The following is a 15299-nucleotide window of genomic DNA, read 5'->3' on the forward strand; positions in this document are numbered from 1 at the left end:
AAGTTTGCACCGACTTTGACTATTTTCTTACGGTCAAGCAACTTTTTATTGTTAACTTCTCCAGACCCTATCAAAATTGGGAAAATAATCTGTCCCAGTCCACTGATTTTTTCGCTGTGTAACACTGGCCGAACAGCTGTTCTTGTTTTGGTTTTCCACGACGTGCGCTGGTTACGTGCTCTGCAGGCGGATTGTGGAACTCGACGGCAGCAATGAGCGGACTGCTTCCAAAGTTATGGCGTCAATGTGACGCAGTGTTTCTGCAACGGATCAGCCAGGCTCTGAGCAGGGCCGGCGTCCAGCAGAGCCGGTGGAGTGGAGCACGTCTGCTGGCAACCAGTACGGACAAAAGTCCGGCCACCGGCCTGCGTGAGCTGCCGCACTGCAATGTGGGCACCATCGGTCACGTGGACCACGGCAAGACGACCCTGACCGCCGCCATCACCAGGATACAGTCGCAGAAGGGTCTGGCGGAGTACCTGTCCTACGACCAGATCGATCGGGCGCCCGAGGAGAAGGCGCGCGGCATAACCATAAATGCCTGCCACATTGGCTACGCCACCACGGAGCGGACATACGCCCACACGGACTGTCCGGGTCATGCGGACTACATAAAGGTAACGATGCCTAATATGTGCATATTCCAGCTACTAACACCATTTTCCTTGTGTAACGCAGAACATGATCTCGGGGGCCTCCCAAATGGATGGCGCCATCCTAGTGGTGGCCGCCACCGATGGCCAGATGCCGCAGACTCGCGAGCACCTGCTGCTGGCCAAACAGGTGGGCATTCAGCGCATTATTGTCTTCATAAACAAGGCCGAGCTGGTGGACCAGGAGGTGCTCGAGCTGGTGGAAATTGAGATGCGCGAGATGTTAAGCGATTTTGGTTTCGATGGCGTGGGTAGCCCTGTGATTTGTGGCTCGGCATTGCTGGCTCTTCGCGAGGATCAGTCGGAGTTCGGCGTTCCGTCCATTGAGAAGCTATTGAAGCAATGCGACTCCTACATACCAACCCCACAACGCGATGTGCTCGCCCCCTTTATCCTGCCCATCGACAATGCTTTTACGGTGCCCGGAAGAGGGACCGTGGTGGTGGGCACCATTAAGAGGGGCACCATTCCCCGGAACGCGGATGCCGATCTGCTGGGTTTCAATCAAAACCTGAAGACGAGCATCAGTGACATACAGATCTTCCGGAAGAGCGTACCGCAGGCGCAGGCCGGCGAGAATGTGGGCGCACTGTTGCGAGGCATCAAAATATCCGCCGTGGAACGAGGAATGCTGCTCTGCGCGGCCAATTCCGAAGATATTTCTAACCACTTTGAGGGTTCCATGTACCTGCTATCGCGGGCCGAGGGCGGTCGCGTTAAGCCCATGCTCTCCAAGTATATTCAGCAGCTGTTTAGCCAGACGTGGAATGTTCCCGCACGTATTGATATAGGTAAGTCTTAAGATAAATTACACAGGAAAACAAAATAAGGCTTTGCTAAGGGTTCTGGCTTATCTGTACAACTAAGTTTCTTATATCTAAGCATATTTTTTTGTTATAGTTTAAGATACGTACATACCTCAATTATGAGTGCTATTTTGTAATTTATATGTAAAGGTTCACAGGCTAGGCACATTCACATGAAATTTAATTTTTAAATTAAAAATCAGTAGGCAGTGCTAGCTCTTCTCACAAGTAAAATATTAAAGTGCAAACATTTTTATACCCTTGCAGAGGGTATTATATTTTCATTCTGAAGTTTGCAACGCAGTGAAGGAGAAAAAAAAGTTGTCTTTCAATTGCTGGTAGTACATAAGTCGGAACGAGCCAGATCGGACGACTATAGCTTCCATAGGAACAATCGAAAAAATAAATGAAAAAAATGATAAGTCTGTTGTATATATTTTTTTTTAGTTCTTCGATACATCGTAATGGTTAGAATAACGGCTTTAATTTCATCAAAATCGGTCGATTATATCATCAATGCTCTCATAAAAACAATAAAAATAAATAAATTATTTTTGACTTATTAATAATTTGACAGTTCAGAATTAGGCTTTTAATTTTATTAAACTCGCAAAACGATATCATATAGCTTTCATAGGAACTATTGAATAATTGAGTTGCGAATCATCATAGCTTCAATGTTTTTAAGCATATATCTACTTAAGGTAAATCATAATTTAAATGTTTTCAAGAGTATTTAGTTTTGGCAATAGCTGCAAGGGTATATGAACTTCGGCTGCCGAAGTTTGCTTTCTTTCTTGTTTTTTTTTATTTATTTTTGATATAGAAATGGTTTAATTGTTCAGAATTTCCCTTTTAATTTTGTTCAAATCGAAATGATATTATCTGCTTTTGGAACAATCGAATAATTTAACTGCTTCAAGCTTCAAGGTTTTTTACCATATACGCATTTTAATCAAAATCTAGATTTTTAAAGAAATAACTGAAAGTTTATATAAAATTCAACTTGGCGAAGTTTGCTTTCTTTCTTGTTCTTTGTATTTTTAACAGCCTGAACATGTCTACTTAAAAGCCCCAAATTCAAGTTTACTTAAAATTGATAGAAATTTAAAATTGAACGAAAACTTAGTCTCTAGTGACATTATTTAATGCCCGTAGGCCTGCACCAAAAACACTGTTCTGCCGGGCTATTATCGATACTAAAAAATATTCCTTCTCAAATACAGTTCCCAGTGAGGCGATGCTGATGCCGGGTGAGCATGGCCAGGTGCGCGTCACCCTGCTCCGAAAAATGGTCATGACGCCGGGCCAGGCCTTCACGATTCGCGAGAATGGAGCCACAGTGGCCACCGGAATGGTGACGCAGCGACTGCCTTCCCTGGACCTGCCCAAAAACAAGCTGTCAAAAGCGCTCGTGGATTGTTAACGACTCGGAATTATATTTGTACAAATTCACAACTTTCTTTTTTTTGCGTACTTTTGTTGTTTATTTTGTTTTTATGTGTTTAGGTAAATTGCTTGGAAAACAAATCCCAGCGTATTTTGGGGTTGCTTATCTTTTCATAGTCTTCTGCCATGGCTGAGAAATGCAAATAACAAATTACAAACTAAACAGAATATAAGAATACATAAATAGAATGGAATACAACAGAAATGATACGGTCTTCTCTATGAGTCTTAGTCTATCATCTGCAGTTTCGGTGTTACAAGCATTTCGTTAAGGCCACAAATCGACCAGGTTAAGTACATTCATTGTATATATATGTATATTTTCTAAGGTACAAGGTTCAGGCAAGGAATGCTCTTTCAGTGGTCGGAGTCTCACTCCTGGCACTTATTGCGTTTCACAATCAAAGGTTGGTTCTAAACCTTCCAATACTTTTGCTACAAATAGTTCGTACAACAAAAAACTAAACTTGGCAACTTGGAACGGATGCCATTGGTTACTTGGAATGGATATAAATGGAATGGAAACGGGTTGGTAATTTAAACTAAACAGGAACTACATACAATTCGGCAAAACTTCTAAGCGCGTTTCATTAACTAATAGATTCTCTAAAAATAAGAACATTCATTTATACAGTCGTTATACTCGTATAATACACAAAAAGAAAACGGTGTCATGTCATCCCAAATGGCAACGAAACTTGATCGACAATAGGCCATCCCATGACGCTCAAATCTTTGTGAGAAATTCGTCCAGGTTGAGATGCGACGGTAGATCGATGTCCTCCAGCTTGATGTCGCTGTACCTGAAGACCACCTTGAAAGGGTGAATGAACTTCTGGTCGATGGTAAATTCGTCGCTATTGCTCTTTTGCTGAAAGTTAGAATCGGAATATGAGGGCATGCATACTCAAATATTTGGTTACCCATACCATTTGCCGGGCATTGAGTGTATCGGTCAGTTTGTCCAGAAAAACGTTTGTTATTTCACTCTCGTAGTCATCCAGCTTATAAGACTTCATCACCTTGAGGACCTGCGCTGTGCTCAGCGAAGTGCACAGATCGCAAATGGTCTGAACATCCTGCTCACTTTTCCGGGACTGCAGCAGTTGCGAGACCTGGTTAAGAGGCGCCAACGGTGCCAGCACATCATTCGACTGCAAGATCCAAAATACGTTAGTCTTGAAACTTTGTAAATAAACAACTTGACCTACCATCTTCTTGCTGCGCACCCAATCCTCAATGCAGCCGATGTTGTAGCGGATTATCATGCCCGTCTCCCACATGCATATGTCACCCCTCAACATCAGGCAATTAAGGGCCACGGCGCACACAAAGTAAAGCAGCTGGTGGAATATCTGCTCCGCATAGCAGTTGTCCAGGCCAAAGTGCTGGAACTGCTTGTAGAAGTGCTCCAGTTGACCGATCAGTTGCTTCCAAGCCGGACCGCCTCCGTGCTCAGGCGACGAGGAGGCTCCAATCGACGGGGCCCTGCTGCGCATACCGTGCGCCTGCCGCCCACGCTGAATCTCGTCGTTGTTGAGAATCGCTGGCACTATCTTTGGGTCCAACAGGCCCTGAATCTGCATGATCAGCGCCTGGTAAAGATTCACAATTAGGTCAAGAATTACGCGACGGTACTCGAACAGGTTGAAGTTTTTCAGCTGCTGCTGGTTCTGTTTCTCGGTGTTGAATTTCACGTACTCCTTAACGTCGCCGTATTGCTTGAGGAGATTCAGCAGTCTAATGGTTAAGGATAGTCATTAAATTTTGATTTCACCGAATTTTCGCAGACTTACGTTATGGAGTTGACAAGCCAAATGACACGGTTCTCAATTGGATGTGGCGTGCGGTGCATTTTCTTGATCTGTATTACAAACTTACTCAGCAGCTCTTTCACATCATCGTCGGCGTTGGTCAAATCGGTATAACTTGAACGAAAAATGGAGTTAAATTAACCAAGTGTTCTATACTCTGTTTCCAAGGCAAAAACTCACCGAATGCACATAAAGATGAGATAGGCTGGGAAACCGGGCAGAAGACCGACCACTGTGCGTGGAGTCAAAGCGCTCAGCAGGCGTTGCAGAATCTTGTCCAGATCGCTGCTGTGGAACTTCATGAGACCCTGCGGATTTTGAGACTTTTGCTTGGTCACATTGGCGCCCACGTCGCTGGACGTGCCGTTGGCCTTATTGCGGCTCATCTCCTCCTCCAGCTTGTGCTCCAGCTGGCCGCCGTCCTGGCGATAAGCCTTCAGCTTGGCGTGTGCCAGCTTAAGTTCCTCCTGCACGAGTAGGAACTGGGCTACAGCCTTCTGCAGTTCCCGCCGCAGATAACGATCGTTCTGCTTCAGGGTATCGACATTGGCTTCCTCGAACTCATCGATGCTCTCGAAGATCACCTTCTGCAGCTCATCTTTCTCGTTGTTCAGCCTTTCAATTTCCTGTGTCATCTCCACGAGCTTGCTGTTGTGCTCCTCCGTTATGGCCTTGAGCTCAGACTCCAGTTGACTGAAGATGAGAGGAAAAGAATTAGCTCTGCATTCTCCTTCTTAGACCTCCACCCACCGATTGATGAGCTTCTGGGACTGGAAGGCCTCCATCAGTTCGTTGACGTCGTTGCCCCGCAACTGGAGGCTCTCCGGTTCGAGGGACCTCATGGACTGGCTCTGCTGCAGCAGGACCGCCTTCAACTGGATGCATTCCTCGCGGCGCCTACGGACCTCTTCCTGTAGGGCGGCATGCTGGGCTGAAATGGCACAGAGTGGGAGGAGGAGGGAGAGATGGGTGTGGGTCAGTAGGACAACTCCGTGGGTCGCACCTCGTGCGCTGGCGGTTACCATTGAGCTCGTTGATCTCAACACCGTGTTTAATGCTCGTTCGCAGCTGATCGTACTCGCTGCGCAGTTTCTCGTTCTCTACCTCAAGCTCGGAGACGCTGTGTGGGTGGTGAGCAGTGTGCGGCAATAATACATAGATGTAGACAAATGTAGTTTGTTCAAGTTTTAGTTGGAGTCGTTGTGGATGGGTGCAACATCGATCGCGGGAAGCGATCTCGTGTCTGCGTTCGCTCAGTATTGTGGGGCCGGGGGGCTCTGTTCAAATTATACTTACCGGAACGAATCCTCGGTGGGCTTGTGGCGGCTTGCCAACTTGATGTACTGCTCCTGCAGGTTCTTGTGCTTCAGCTTTTCCTCTTCGAGAATGGCTCGCAGCTTCACCACCAGACTGGTGGAGTCGTTGTACGCATCTAAACAGGCCAGGATATAGTATTATTCGCTTTACAAATTTACCTCCAAACAGTGGTCTTACAGTTCTTGCTTAGTAGATCCGGCGGTCGGTTGATGTCCAAGGTGTTTTTGGCCGAGGCGTAGCCCACATCGTCCTCGTTTTGGCTGGAGGCGTTGCTAGCCTTGCGCCCGTGCAAACTGAAACTTCCGGCCGTGAGCCGACTGAGCTCCTCCTTCAGCATGTAGTTCTCGTTCTCGATCACCTCCTTGTCCTTGATCGCCCGCTGGTAGGCCTCGTTGAGCTCCCTGTTGTCGATCTCGGCCATCATGCGATCCTCCTGGGTGCGCTGGCTCACCTCTGCGTTTTTTGCCATTTCAATTATCTCGTCGATCTGGCGGCGCAGTTCCTCGTTCTCCAGGCGCCACGTCTGCTTCTGGCTGATCCAATCCTCCTGCGCATGGCCGTTCTCCTCGAGCAGTTGCATCTTCTCATCCCGCTCTGCCTCCAGCTGCTTGTTGAGTGCTTCGATCAGCTTGTCCTTGTCCTGGCAAGCGGCCTTCACGTTCTTGAACTCGGCTTCCAAAGTCTTCTTCAGCTCCAGCTTCATTCTGCAAAGGAAAACGGGATTACGTCTTCGGCTCAAGAACTCTTTGTGCCCTGAGTACAGACTTTAATACGCTGATCTCGCTGGTCTTGTGCTTCAGGTTGCTGTTGTCGCGATTCAGCTCGTCGATGCGCTGCTGCATCGAGATGATCTTGTTTTCAAGTCCCATGTACTTGTTCTCCATATGCGAGATGGTCTTAGCCTCGGCCTTTAACCGCTTGAACTGACGACGGGCCAAAAACCTACGAATCGCCGCTTGGCAAATGATGATGTTGCGTCGCCGCTTTTGGTAAGCTCGTCGCGCCAGGGCACCTCGCACGAATCGCTGGATCTGAACCGCTCGATAGTGATCGCGCATTGCATGGAACTTGCTTCGGGCCATCATGCCGCGAGCATAGGTCTGAATGCCGGCAATTGAGTGGCGCAGGCGCAAGAAACGACGTCGGCATAGCCAACCTCGAGCGTACTTCGACAGGATCAAGCCCGCTCGAGCCTCACGCATCTTCTGGACACGCTGGCGGGCAAGAAAGCCTCGTGCATGCCGCTGAATACCACCGATCACCAGTTGAAGACGCAGGAACCGACGCCGGTATATGAACCGTCGCACCACCGACTGCACAATTGTGATGTACTTCTTGCGCAGATTGGCCCGCACCTGCTCCAGGAAGGCCACCTGGCCGGCGCGGAAGAAGATCTGAGTATTTCCGAAACGGTACTTATCCTCATCCGGGATCCACTTCATCACAATGTTGCGGCACGACGTCTTCATGTCGTTCTTGTCGAGCTTAGAACGGTAGACCAGCAGCTGGTAGCGCATGTAGAAGTCAGGATAGAGCCATCTCGAAGGGAATCCCGCAGCGGAGATGCGCACCGTTTCCAGCACACCGCAGGCTCTTAGCTGCTGTATGATTTTGGCCGTCTCCCACTTAAAGGCAACCTTATCATCGTTGGGCTGCGCGACGTAATCAAATTGTTAAGATTGTTTTTGATTATATATCTCAGTGTACATCCTTACCTTTATGCAGCGCACATAGTGCGGTGTTGTGGCATGTAACGTGGATATCAGCGAGGCCAAACTCTCCTGAAACTGCGATCCCACAGTTTTCCTATGCTGCTTGGAGGGTACAACCTTATAATGAGTAAAATTGGGGATTAGTAGAGCGACTACAAGAAGTGGACGAACACATAGTAAATTTAAGATTTTAACTAACAGCTTTTGTTAAAATTAAATTTTAAAAATATTTGTAGTTCAAAAAAATATTTAACGTACTTTACTTTCATTTAATTGTTGAGTTAAAAAAATATATTATGATGAACAAAATCATAAAAACATAAAAAAATTTTCTTTTAAAAATTACAACCTAAAATGATTAGTCTGACACCTTTTCTGGTTAATAAATCAATTCTCAAAATAAAACACCTTATCTTTTATTACTTTAAATTTTTGGGTGATAATGTTGAGGTTTAAAATATGGGTGACTGATTAAAATTAAACTAATGTATGTCTTTGGGTTAGTCATTTCTTTGGTAAAATTAAATAGGTTGGTAACTAACTCTTCGACGTGTGTCTTTCCCTTGCTGTGGGGCATTCCGAGGGACGTTGGCGGTGAGCAAACGACAAGCGTATGAAAAATACAAATAGCAGTAAAGACAACGATTACAAATGGACAAAGTGTACAAGCGGTTTGATTCATAAGCTCCAAGCTGCACTCGGGTAACCACAAACCTGTTTGCGGCCAGCACTGATCACAACACGGCCGCCCAATGTGGACGATTTGGCGGGATCCACGCTCAAGGTGTCAATCTCCTCGAGGGTCATCACCTGCTTGACCAGGGACATATTAGACTCGCTCAGCACTTGGGTAAGCTCCTTCGAGACAGTGTCACGATTCTTTTCCAAGAATCCGTTCACGTCATACTCGACTGTGTCCGAGAAATGTTTAATGAAGAAGCCTAACAATTGAATTGATTTAAAACCGTTATTGATTTACAAATATTTTGGGCAAATATCACTGATTTACTTACTTGTGGTACCAAAACGAGGCTTTTCGAAGTGCGGAAATTTACTACATTTTCCTATGAGTTTGCCGGCCCAGCTTTCGTCGGAACCCTTGGGCATCTGTGGATTCACACAAATAAGGAAATAATTAAAAAGTAAGTCAAACCTATCTTACCCTACACTCCTCGTCGAGCAGGTCCAGCACTCCCAGTCGAGATTCAATCAGATCAATGCACGGCTGATTGTCGTAGAAGTCAATCATCGTCCAGGTGATGCCCTCCTTGAGGTACTCCTCCTGCTCCAGCTTAAAGACGTGCTGGTTAAATTGCTGCTGGAGCTTCTCGTTCGCATAGTTAATGCAAAACTGTTCGAACGAGTTCACCTCGAACGTTTCGAAGCCGTAGATATCGAGGACGCCAATGAAGCTGCACTGCTTGCTACCGTTGTTGAGGCTTTTGTTCAGCACACCCACGATGTACTGGAACAGCTTGGCGTAGATGTGCTTGGCGAGGGCGTCTCGCGCCGCCTGCGCCGCCTCAATGCTGTTCGGTATCAGCACATATTCATTGACCGACTCTATCTTACGCATCAAAAGCCACCGACGCAGATCCTCGGCGCTCACCCGCAGCAGATCGCCGGTGATCTGCAGGTGGATGTCGTTGTGCTAATGAATGGATAAATTGTATTAATTGGAAATAAAAATCGGTATTGAAATGTAGGGCTTACGAATATCTCACAGGAATCAGTGTCCTCCTCCTCACTTCCCTCGTTAAACTTTTTAGACACCTGGATGTTGCCCAAATGGAGTATACCGGCCAGAATCTTTACAATGTCGGCTATCTGCTGAATGGAGAAGCCTAGCACGGTCATGGCCTGCACGGTTTCGTTGAACTGGTCCGCATCCGAGACCCGTTCAATATCCGGTGCGCCGCCCATGTTGAGGAACTCGAACTTGTCCTGGTGATCTGTTAAAAAGAACTTATATGATTACTATCTAGTCTAAAATAGAAAAGGACTCTTGGACTCACCCAGCACCAACTCCGGATACTTGGCTCGCGCCGCGCACAGCTGGTAGAATATGTGGTAGTTGCGCTCGCCTTGCGCCTGGTACACCACCCGGGACTTTTCGAGCAGGTAAGTGTGCATGGTGGCCCCCTGCAGGTACATCACGCCCATCTGGTTGCGGAACAGCAGCTTGGTGAACTTGCCGAACCGGGAGCTGTTGTCGTTCCGGGTCGTCTTGGCATTGCCAAAGGCCTCCATGATCGGTGAAGATGCCAGCACCTTGCGCTCGACTTGCGTCTCCGACTCGGAACCTCCGACGGCGGCGAAGTACCTCATGGCGTACTTGGCGGACACAGTCTTGCCCGCGCCCGACTCCCCACTGACGATGATGCTCAGGTTGCAGTTCTCCCGCTCCAGTTTCGTGTAAGCCTCCTCCGCCAGGGCAAAAATGTGCGGCTCCAGATCGCCCATGGCATGTCCCCGGTACGCCCGGATGATGCTCGGCCCGTAAAGCGGCATCTCCGCGTATGGGTTGATGGCCACCAGGATGATACCGCAGTAGGTGTAGATAATCTGGCGCTCGCAGAAGCGGACGCGCAGATTGTACAACACCCCCGGCTCATGCAGGTAGGACAATGTGGTCAGGTCGTTCTGTCCCACCAGAATGGCCGGATTGCGCAGCGGAGGCAGGTCGCTGCCATCGGCCTTCAGTTTGACCTCCTTGAGGCTTCCCGACTCGGTGCAGATCTTCAGGAATCCGGCGCCCTTGCGGTAGCTCTCCTCCAGGGTGGCGCTCTCCCACACCTGCTCCGCATGGGGCACCCAGATCTTGGCGCCCTGCAGAAAAACGTGGGTGATTAATAGGAGTCATGACCTGCAGTCAACCCCAATTCCCGCCAGAGACCCAGTGCGGTGTCTTATCACCCAAGCTTATCGCACAACCCATTCCCGTGCCGATAAGGCACTTCTGTGATTCACTGCCAAACATTTTCGGGGGCTGCGATGCAGTCATCAATGGCTAATCACCTGCCATGAGAACAAATCAGGGCCAAGAACTGGAAAATGGCACACACACACACACACACACATTGACCAGGGAAAATCACGTTATGGGTGCAATTTTATATTGGCACCATTTGCAGACGACACCGACACCGCCGCAATCTGCCACGATGCACTTGTGGGGCATCAATATATTATACTGTGTAATACCTGCGCATATAGCATCTCCTCGCTCGACATCGTTCCACTAGCTCCTCGTCCACCACTGCCTCTTCCTCTGCCCGCTTCTTCTCCTTCTCTTCTTCCTACTCCGCGTGAATACGAGAGTGAGTTGTGCTCATAAATCCCGTTAGCTTTATTCCCGTCTATGTTTTGGTTGTTTGGTGTTTTTTCCAGGCCCTGGCAGCCTATTTAAATGACCATTTTCGCTGTCTTTTTGTGTGGTTTACTTAAAATTTTCAATCCAAAGTGGTTAAAATAAGTTATGGATATTTACAAAATTTACAAATTCATTGGTAATTTTAGGACCACTACTCCAAAGTATGAGAAAAACAAACAAACTTCCGTCTCTGTCACCGACTGACTGACTGATTTATTGTTGTTGCCAAAAGGGCAGGGTTGCCAAAGGGCGCGCAGTTAAAGCCATGTTAAATATATGGGATCTATTTGCAATAAATGAAGTTGGAGGAACTTGGCGTAACTCGAAAAAGTTGTATATAGTCGTTGGAAAACTATATTTACTCTGGATAAGCCCCCAAAAAACTCCTTAACATTTGGCGCGCAAGGCCCTCAAGCGTGTTTTGCAACACTGCTTACTCACCGAACGACCTTTTCCAGCACTTGAGCTGGCATTTTCCCGCGTATTTTTACTTGAGCTGCGACACCAGCGAGGCATCGTCCGAATTTTGGTCACAACAGTTCCAGTTTTCCTGCAGGACACATTAAATAAATATACAGCTGTACGGATATGTCAAGCCCCGCTCGTTCGCCCAGTGTCGGAGCTGCCACTCCAAAACAGGGAGCCCGCACGCCTACGAGAGGTATGTATATATTTGAGTGTGCATATGTGACATTGTTTGGAAACCAAGCGACTTTTTGCTTGCAGGCGTTGTTACGCACGATGTGGAGACGCCCATGCGCATGGGTCCAGGTAGAGCGGGAGTTCGGCCCTCGGACAACATCAGTTTGCCGCCCACATCACCGGGAAACATAAGTTTGCCGGCAACCAGTCCGGCTCGAGGACTGGGAGCCAACATGAGTGAGATCGATCTAAGTTCGCCGCTCAACTACGGTACGCCCAGTTCGATGGGCTCTATTCGCACCCCGCGTTCCGGAATTAGAGGCACTCCGTTGCGGGCACGTCCTGACATCCGGACGGACAAGCGCATCCGCCAGGTGGCCATTGGCGGTGGCTCAGGGGTAAGTGGAAGCCAGCAGCAAAACTAGAACTTTAGCTTACTTGCCCTTATTATGCAGCTGGAGCCCATTCCTGAGAAGGGTTCTGAGACCACCGATCCTGTCTCTGAGTCCTCGCAAGCACCACAGCTCGTTGTCTGGGGCACCAATGTCGTTGTCAGCCAGTGCAAGTCCAAGTTCAAGTCGTTCATAATGCGATTCATTGACCCCGGCGCCGAGCAGGACGAGATATCCGAGAACATCGATGTGAATCAGCCGTTGTATCTGCAGAAACTGGAGGAGATACACACTTTAGAAGAGCCGTACCTTAATCTCAACTGTGCCCATCTGAAGACCTTTGATCAGGACTTGTATCGCCAGTTGATCTGCTATCCGCAGGAGGTCATTCCTGGTTTTGACATGGCCATTAACGAGATGTTTTTTGAGCGATATCCGGCAGCCCTGCTGGAGCACCAGATCCAAGTGCGTCCCTTTAACGCAGACAAGACGCGCAACATGCGCTCCTTGAATCCCGAAGATATGGACCAGCTAATCAGCATCAGCGGCATGGTCATCCGTTCTTCGAACGTTATTCCCGAGATGCGAGAGGCCTTCTTCAGTTGCAACATATGCTCCTTCAGCACTACTGTCGAGGTGGACCGCGGTCGCATCAACCAGCCCACGCTGTGCACCAACTGCAACACGAACCACTGTTTCCGCCTGATCCACAACCGATCCGAGTTCACGGACAAGCAACTCGTCAAGCTTCAGGAGTCACCGGACGACATGGCGGCCGGGCAGACCCCTCATAACGTGCTGCTGTATGCCCACAACGATCTGGTGGACAAGGTGCAGCCAGGAGACCGTGTTACCGTCACGGGAATCTACCGGGCCACCCCTCTAAAGAGCGGGGGCCTCGGGTCTTCAGTAAAGAGCGTGTACAAGACCCACGTCGATGTGGTGCACTTCCGTAAAGTGGACAACAAGCGGCTTTACGAGGAGGAGGAGGGGTAAGCTTTGTTGGCTAATATTGATCTGAAAAGCATTTCCTTACAACAAATACCTTTCAGCAAGGATCACATCTTCCCCCCAGAACGTGTTGAGCTGTTGCAATTGCTGGCCAAGAAGCCAGACATCTATGACCGCCTTGCCAGGGCCATTGCACCATCAATCTACGAGAACGACGACATCAAGAAGGGCATCTTGCTGCAGCTTTTTGGCGGCACTAAGAAGAAGCACGCAACTCTCGGCCGTCAGAACTTTAGATCGGAGATTCACCTGCTTCTGTGCGGTGATCCGGGTACTTCCAAGTCCCAGATGCTGCAGTACGTGTTCAATCTGGTGCCAAGATCAGCAGTACACATCTGGTCGCGGTTCTTCGGCAGTGGGTTTGACCGCCTATGTGACCAAAGATCCGGAGACACGCCAGCTGGTCCTGCAAACGTAAGTATTAAAGCGTGATTTTAGATTTTAACTGTGTTTTACATGGGTTTTTATTTTCAGAGGTGCTCTGGTTTTGGCCGATAATGGTGTTTGTTGCATTGACGAGTTCGACAAGATGAACGACTCGACTCGTAGCGTGCTCCACGAGGTGATGGAGCAGCAGACGCTGAGTATTGCCAAGGCGGGGATCATCTGTCAGCTAAACGCAAGGACCTCCATCCTCGCAGCCGCCAATCCCGCCGAATCGCAGTGGAACAAGCGCAAGAACATCATTGATAATGTGCAGCTTCCGCACACCCTGCTCTCCCGTTTCGATTTGATCTTTTTGGTCCTGGATCCCCAAGATGAGATCTTTGACAAGCGTCTGGCGAGCCATTTGGTCTCTCTCTACTATGTGACCCGGCACGAGGAGGAGGACACCATGTTTGTAAGTACAATTTTGAGCTATTTTATTAAGGAAGTTTGCAATTAATCGATTATTTTTAAATGTTTTTTTCAGGACATGAGCGTTTTACGCGACTACATCGCTTATGCCCGCGAGCATCTCTCGCCCACGCTGTCGGATGAGGCGCAGCAGCGACTGATCCAGGCATACGTCGACATGCGCAAGGTGGGCGCCGGTCGTGGCCAGATCTCAGCCTACCCGCGCCAGCTGGAGAGTCTTATTCGTCTGTCGGAGGCGCACGCCAAGGTGCGGCTTAGCAACGAGGTGGAACTGCTGGACGTGGAGGAGGCTTGGCGACTCCATCGTGAGGCTCTAAAGCAGTCGGCCACTGATCCGTTGTCCGGAAAGATCGACGTAGGCATCCTCACCACCGGTCTATCCACAGCAGCCCGCAAAAAGCGTGCTGATCTAGTGGCGGCCATCAAGGAGAACCTCAAGAAAAAGGGCAAGGTTCTTACAGTTCCCTACCAGAAATTGTTTAACGACATTAAAGAGGGCTCACAAATTGTAAGTATATACTTATTGGTTTGTTCGGCAGTGTACAATACATTAATTATTTAATTATTCTAGATGATTACAAGAGAGCAGTTTGAGGATGCTCTGAAGGAGGTTCAGGATGAAGGCGCTATTGTTGTCATGGGCAAAAACACCATTCGTATTTGTTAATTTTATGTTTATCTCATCCGGTACCATTAACTCATTCATTCCTATTCTTAAGATCAACTAAAAAGTGTTTTTCAATAAAAAATTTCAAACTACGTTGTCCTGTTTGCGTAAATATTTTTTACGATGGTTTGCAATGGAGACCACCACAGTTTCCAAAAAGGGCTAGGATCCCCGTATATGTGAAAGTTATTTCCTGCCAGAGATCCAGCTGTAATGCATTGTGGTTACTGCGAGCAGAATTTGCAGCGTGCGCTTTAGTTTTCAGTCATTTTTATACAAAATAGATTTTATATTCAAAAGACATCAAAAATTGCGCCAACCTTGCATATAGAAAACAGCTGTTGTAGTGGTGACACGAACAAAATATCGTTCAACATCGGTATTTTCCGGTATTTTTTCTAAAAATGTTCGGGGCGAATGGTTTTTAATCGCATTTAAAAATCGCATTTATTTTAAATGCGGCATTTAGCCTTATGGGATTCCCTGCGTAAATTAGTGCGCATTAGGCTAAATTCGTTTTAATGCGCCAATGGAACCTGGGTATTTGTTTGTTTCTATATTTGGCAATGCTCTTTTTTTTATATATACGATCAAGAGATCAAGAT

The 15299-nt window shown here is 47.9% G+C and overlaps 3 protein-coding genes across 5 annotated transcripts; 2 read left to right on the top strand and 1 right to left on the bottom strand.

Annotated features, from left to right (window-relative positions):
* Positions 1 to 58: 58 nt before the first annotated feature.
* Positions 59 to 2922, top strand: LOC128255870 (elongation factor Tu). The gene is made up of 3 exons (XM_052985676.1): positions 59 to 617; positions 679 to 1444; positions 2686 to 2922. Exons 1-3 carry the CDS (start codon positions 213 to 215, stop codon positions 2883 to 2885), a joined length of 1371 nt encoding a protein of 456 aa, XP_052841636.1. The 5' UTR covers positions 59 to 212; the 3' UTR covers positions 2886 to 2922.
* LOC128255856 (unconventional myosin-Va) lies at positions 2920 to 11351 on the bottom strand. 3 transcript variants are annotated; one of them, XM_052985651.1, is made up of 18 exons: positions 10956 to 11346; positions 9767 to 10580; positions 9465 to 9703; positions 8914 to 9402; positions 8765 to 8858; positions 8466 to 8692; positions 8294 to 8317; positions 7755 to 7868; positions 6805 to 7691; positions 6217 to 6743; positions 6019 to 6154; positions 5745 to 5842; positions 5473 to 5653; positions 4903 to 5415; positions 4705 to 4836; positions 4120 to 4648; positions 3838 to 4062; positions 2920 to 3779 (listed from the first exon to the last, which is right to left on the bottom strand). In XM_052985651.1, the coding sequence occupies exons 1-18, from the start codon at positions 10983 to 10985 to the stop codon at positions 3636 to 3638; spliced, it is 5403 nt and encodes a 1800-aa protein (XP_052841611.1). In that variant the 5' UTR covers positions 10986 to 11346; the 3' UTR covers positions 2920 to 3635. The 3 variants fall into 3 exon arrangements, with proteins under 3 accessions (XP_052841611.1, XP_052841612.1, XP_052841613.1); XM_052985652.1 differs by lacking the exon at positions 8294 to 8317; XM_052985653.1 differs by lacking the exons at positions 2920 to 3779; positions 3838 to 4062; positions 4120 to 4648; ... (1 more) ...; positions 4903 to 5415; positions 5745 to 5842 and having other exon boundaries at positions 5479 to 5653; positions 10956 to 11351.
* A 225-nt stretch (positions 11352 to 11576) lies between these two features.
* Positions 11577 to 14786, top strand: LOC128255862 (DNA replication licensing factor MCM4). Its single transcript, XM_052985663.1, is given in 8 exon segments — positions 11577 to 11785; positions 11851 to 12164; positions 12222 to 13150; positions 13211 to 13493; positions 13495 to 13583; positions 13644 to 14010; positions 14083 to 14535; positions 14599 to 14786. Coding segments are annotated over 8 exon segments (2604 nt in total). The 5' UTR covers positions 11577 to 11712; the 3' UTR covers positions 14695 to 14786.
* Positions 14787 to 15299: the final 513 nt, after the last annotated feature.

The sequence above is a fragment of the Drosophila gunungcola genome, assembly GCF_025200985.1.
Source record: "Drosophila gunungcola strain Sukarami chromosome 2R unlocalized genomic scaffold, Dgunungcola_SK_2 000012F, whole genome shotgun sequence".
NCBI lineage: Eukaryota > Metazoa > Arthropoda > Insecta > Diptera > Drosophilidae > Drosophila > Drosophila gunungcola.

Coding starts and splice junctions, on each gene's coding strand:
- LOC128255870 (XM_052985676.1), top strand. CDS start 213: ATGAGCGGACTGCTTCCAAAGTTATGGCGTCAATGTGACGCAGTGTTT. Junction 618..678: donor GTCATGCGGACTACATAAAG/GTAACGATGCCT, acceptor TGTGTAACGCAG/AACATGATCTCGGGGGCCTC. Junction 1,445..2,685: donor TCCCGCACGTATTGATATAG/GTAAGTCTTAAG, acceptor TCTCAAATACAG/TTCCCAGTGAGGCGATGCTG.
- LOC128255856 (XM_052985651.1), bottom strand. CDS start 10,985: ATGTCGAGCGAGGAGATGCTATATGCGCAG. Junction 9,704..9,766: donor GTATCCGGAGTTGGTGCTGG/GTGAGTCCAAGA, acceptor TCTTTTTAACAG/ATCACCAGGACAAGTTCGAG. Junction 7,692..7,754: donor ACTATGTGCGCTGCATAAAG/GTAAGGATGTAC, acceptor TACGTCGCGCAG/CCCAACGATGATAAGGTTGC.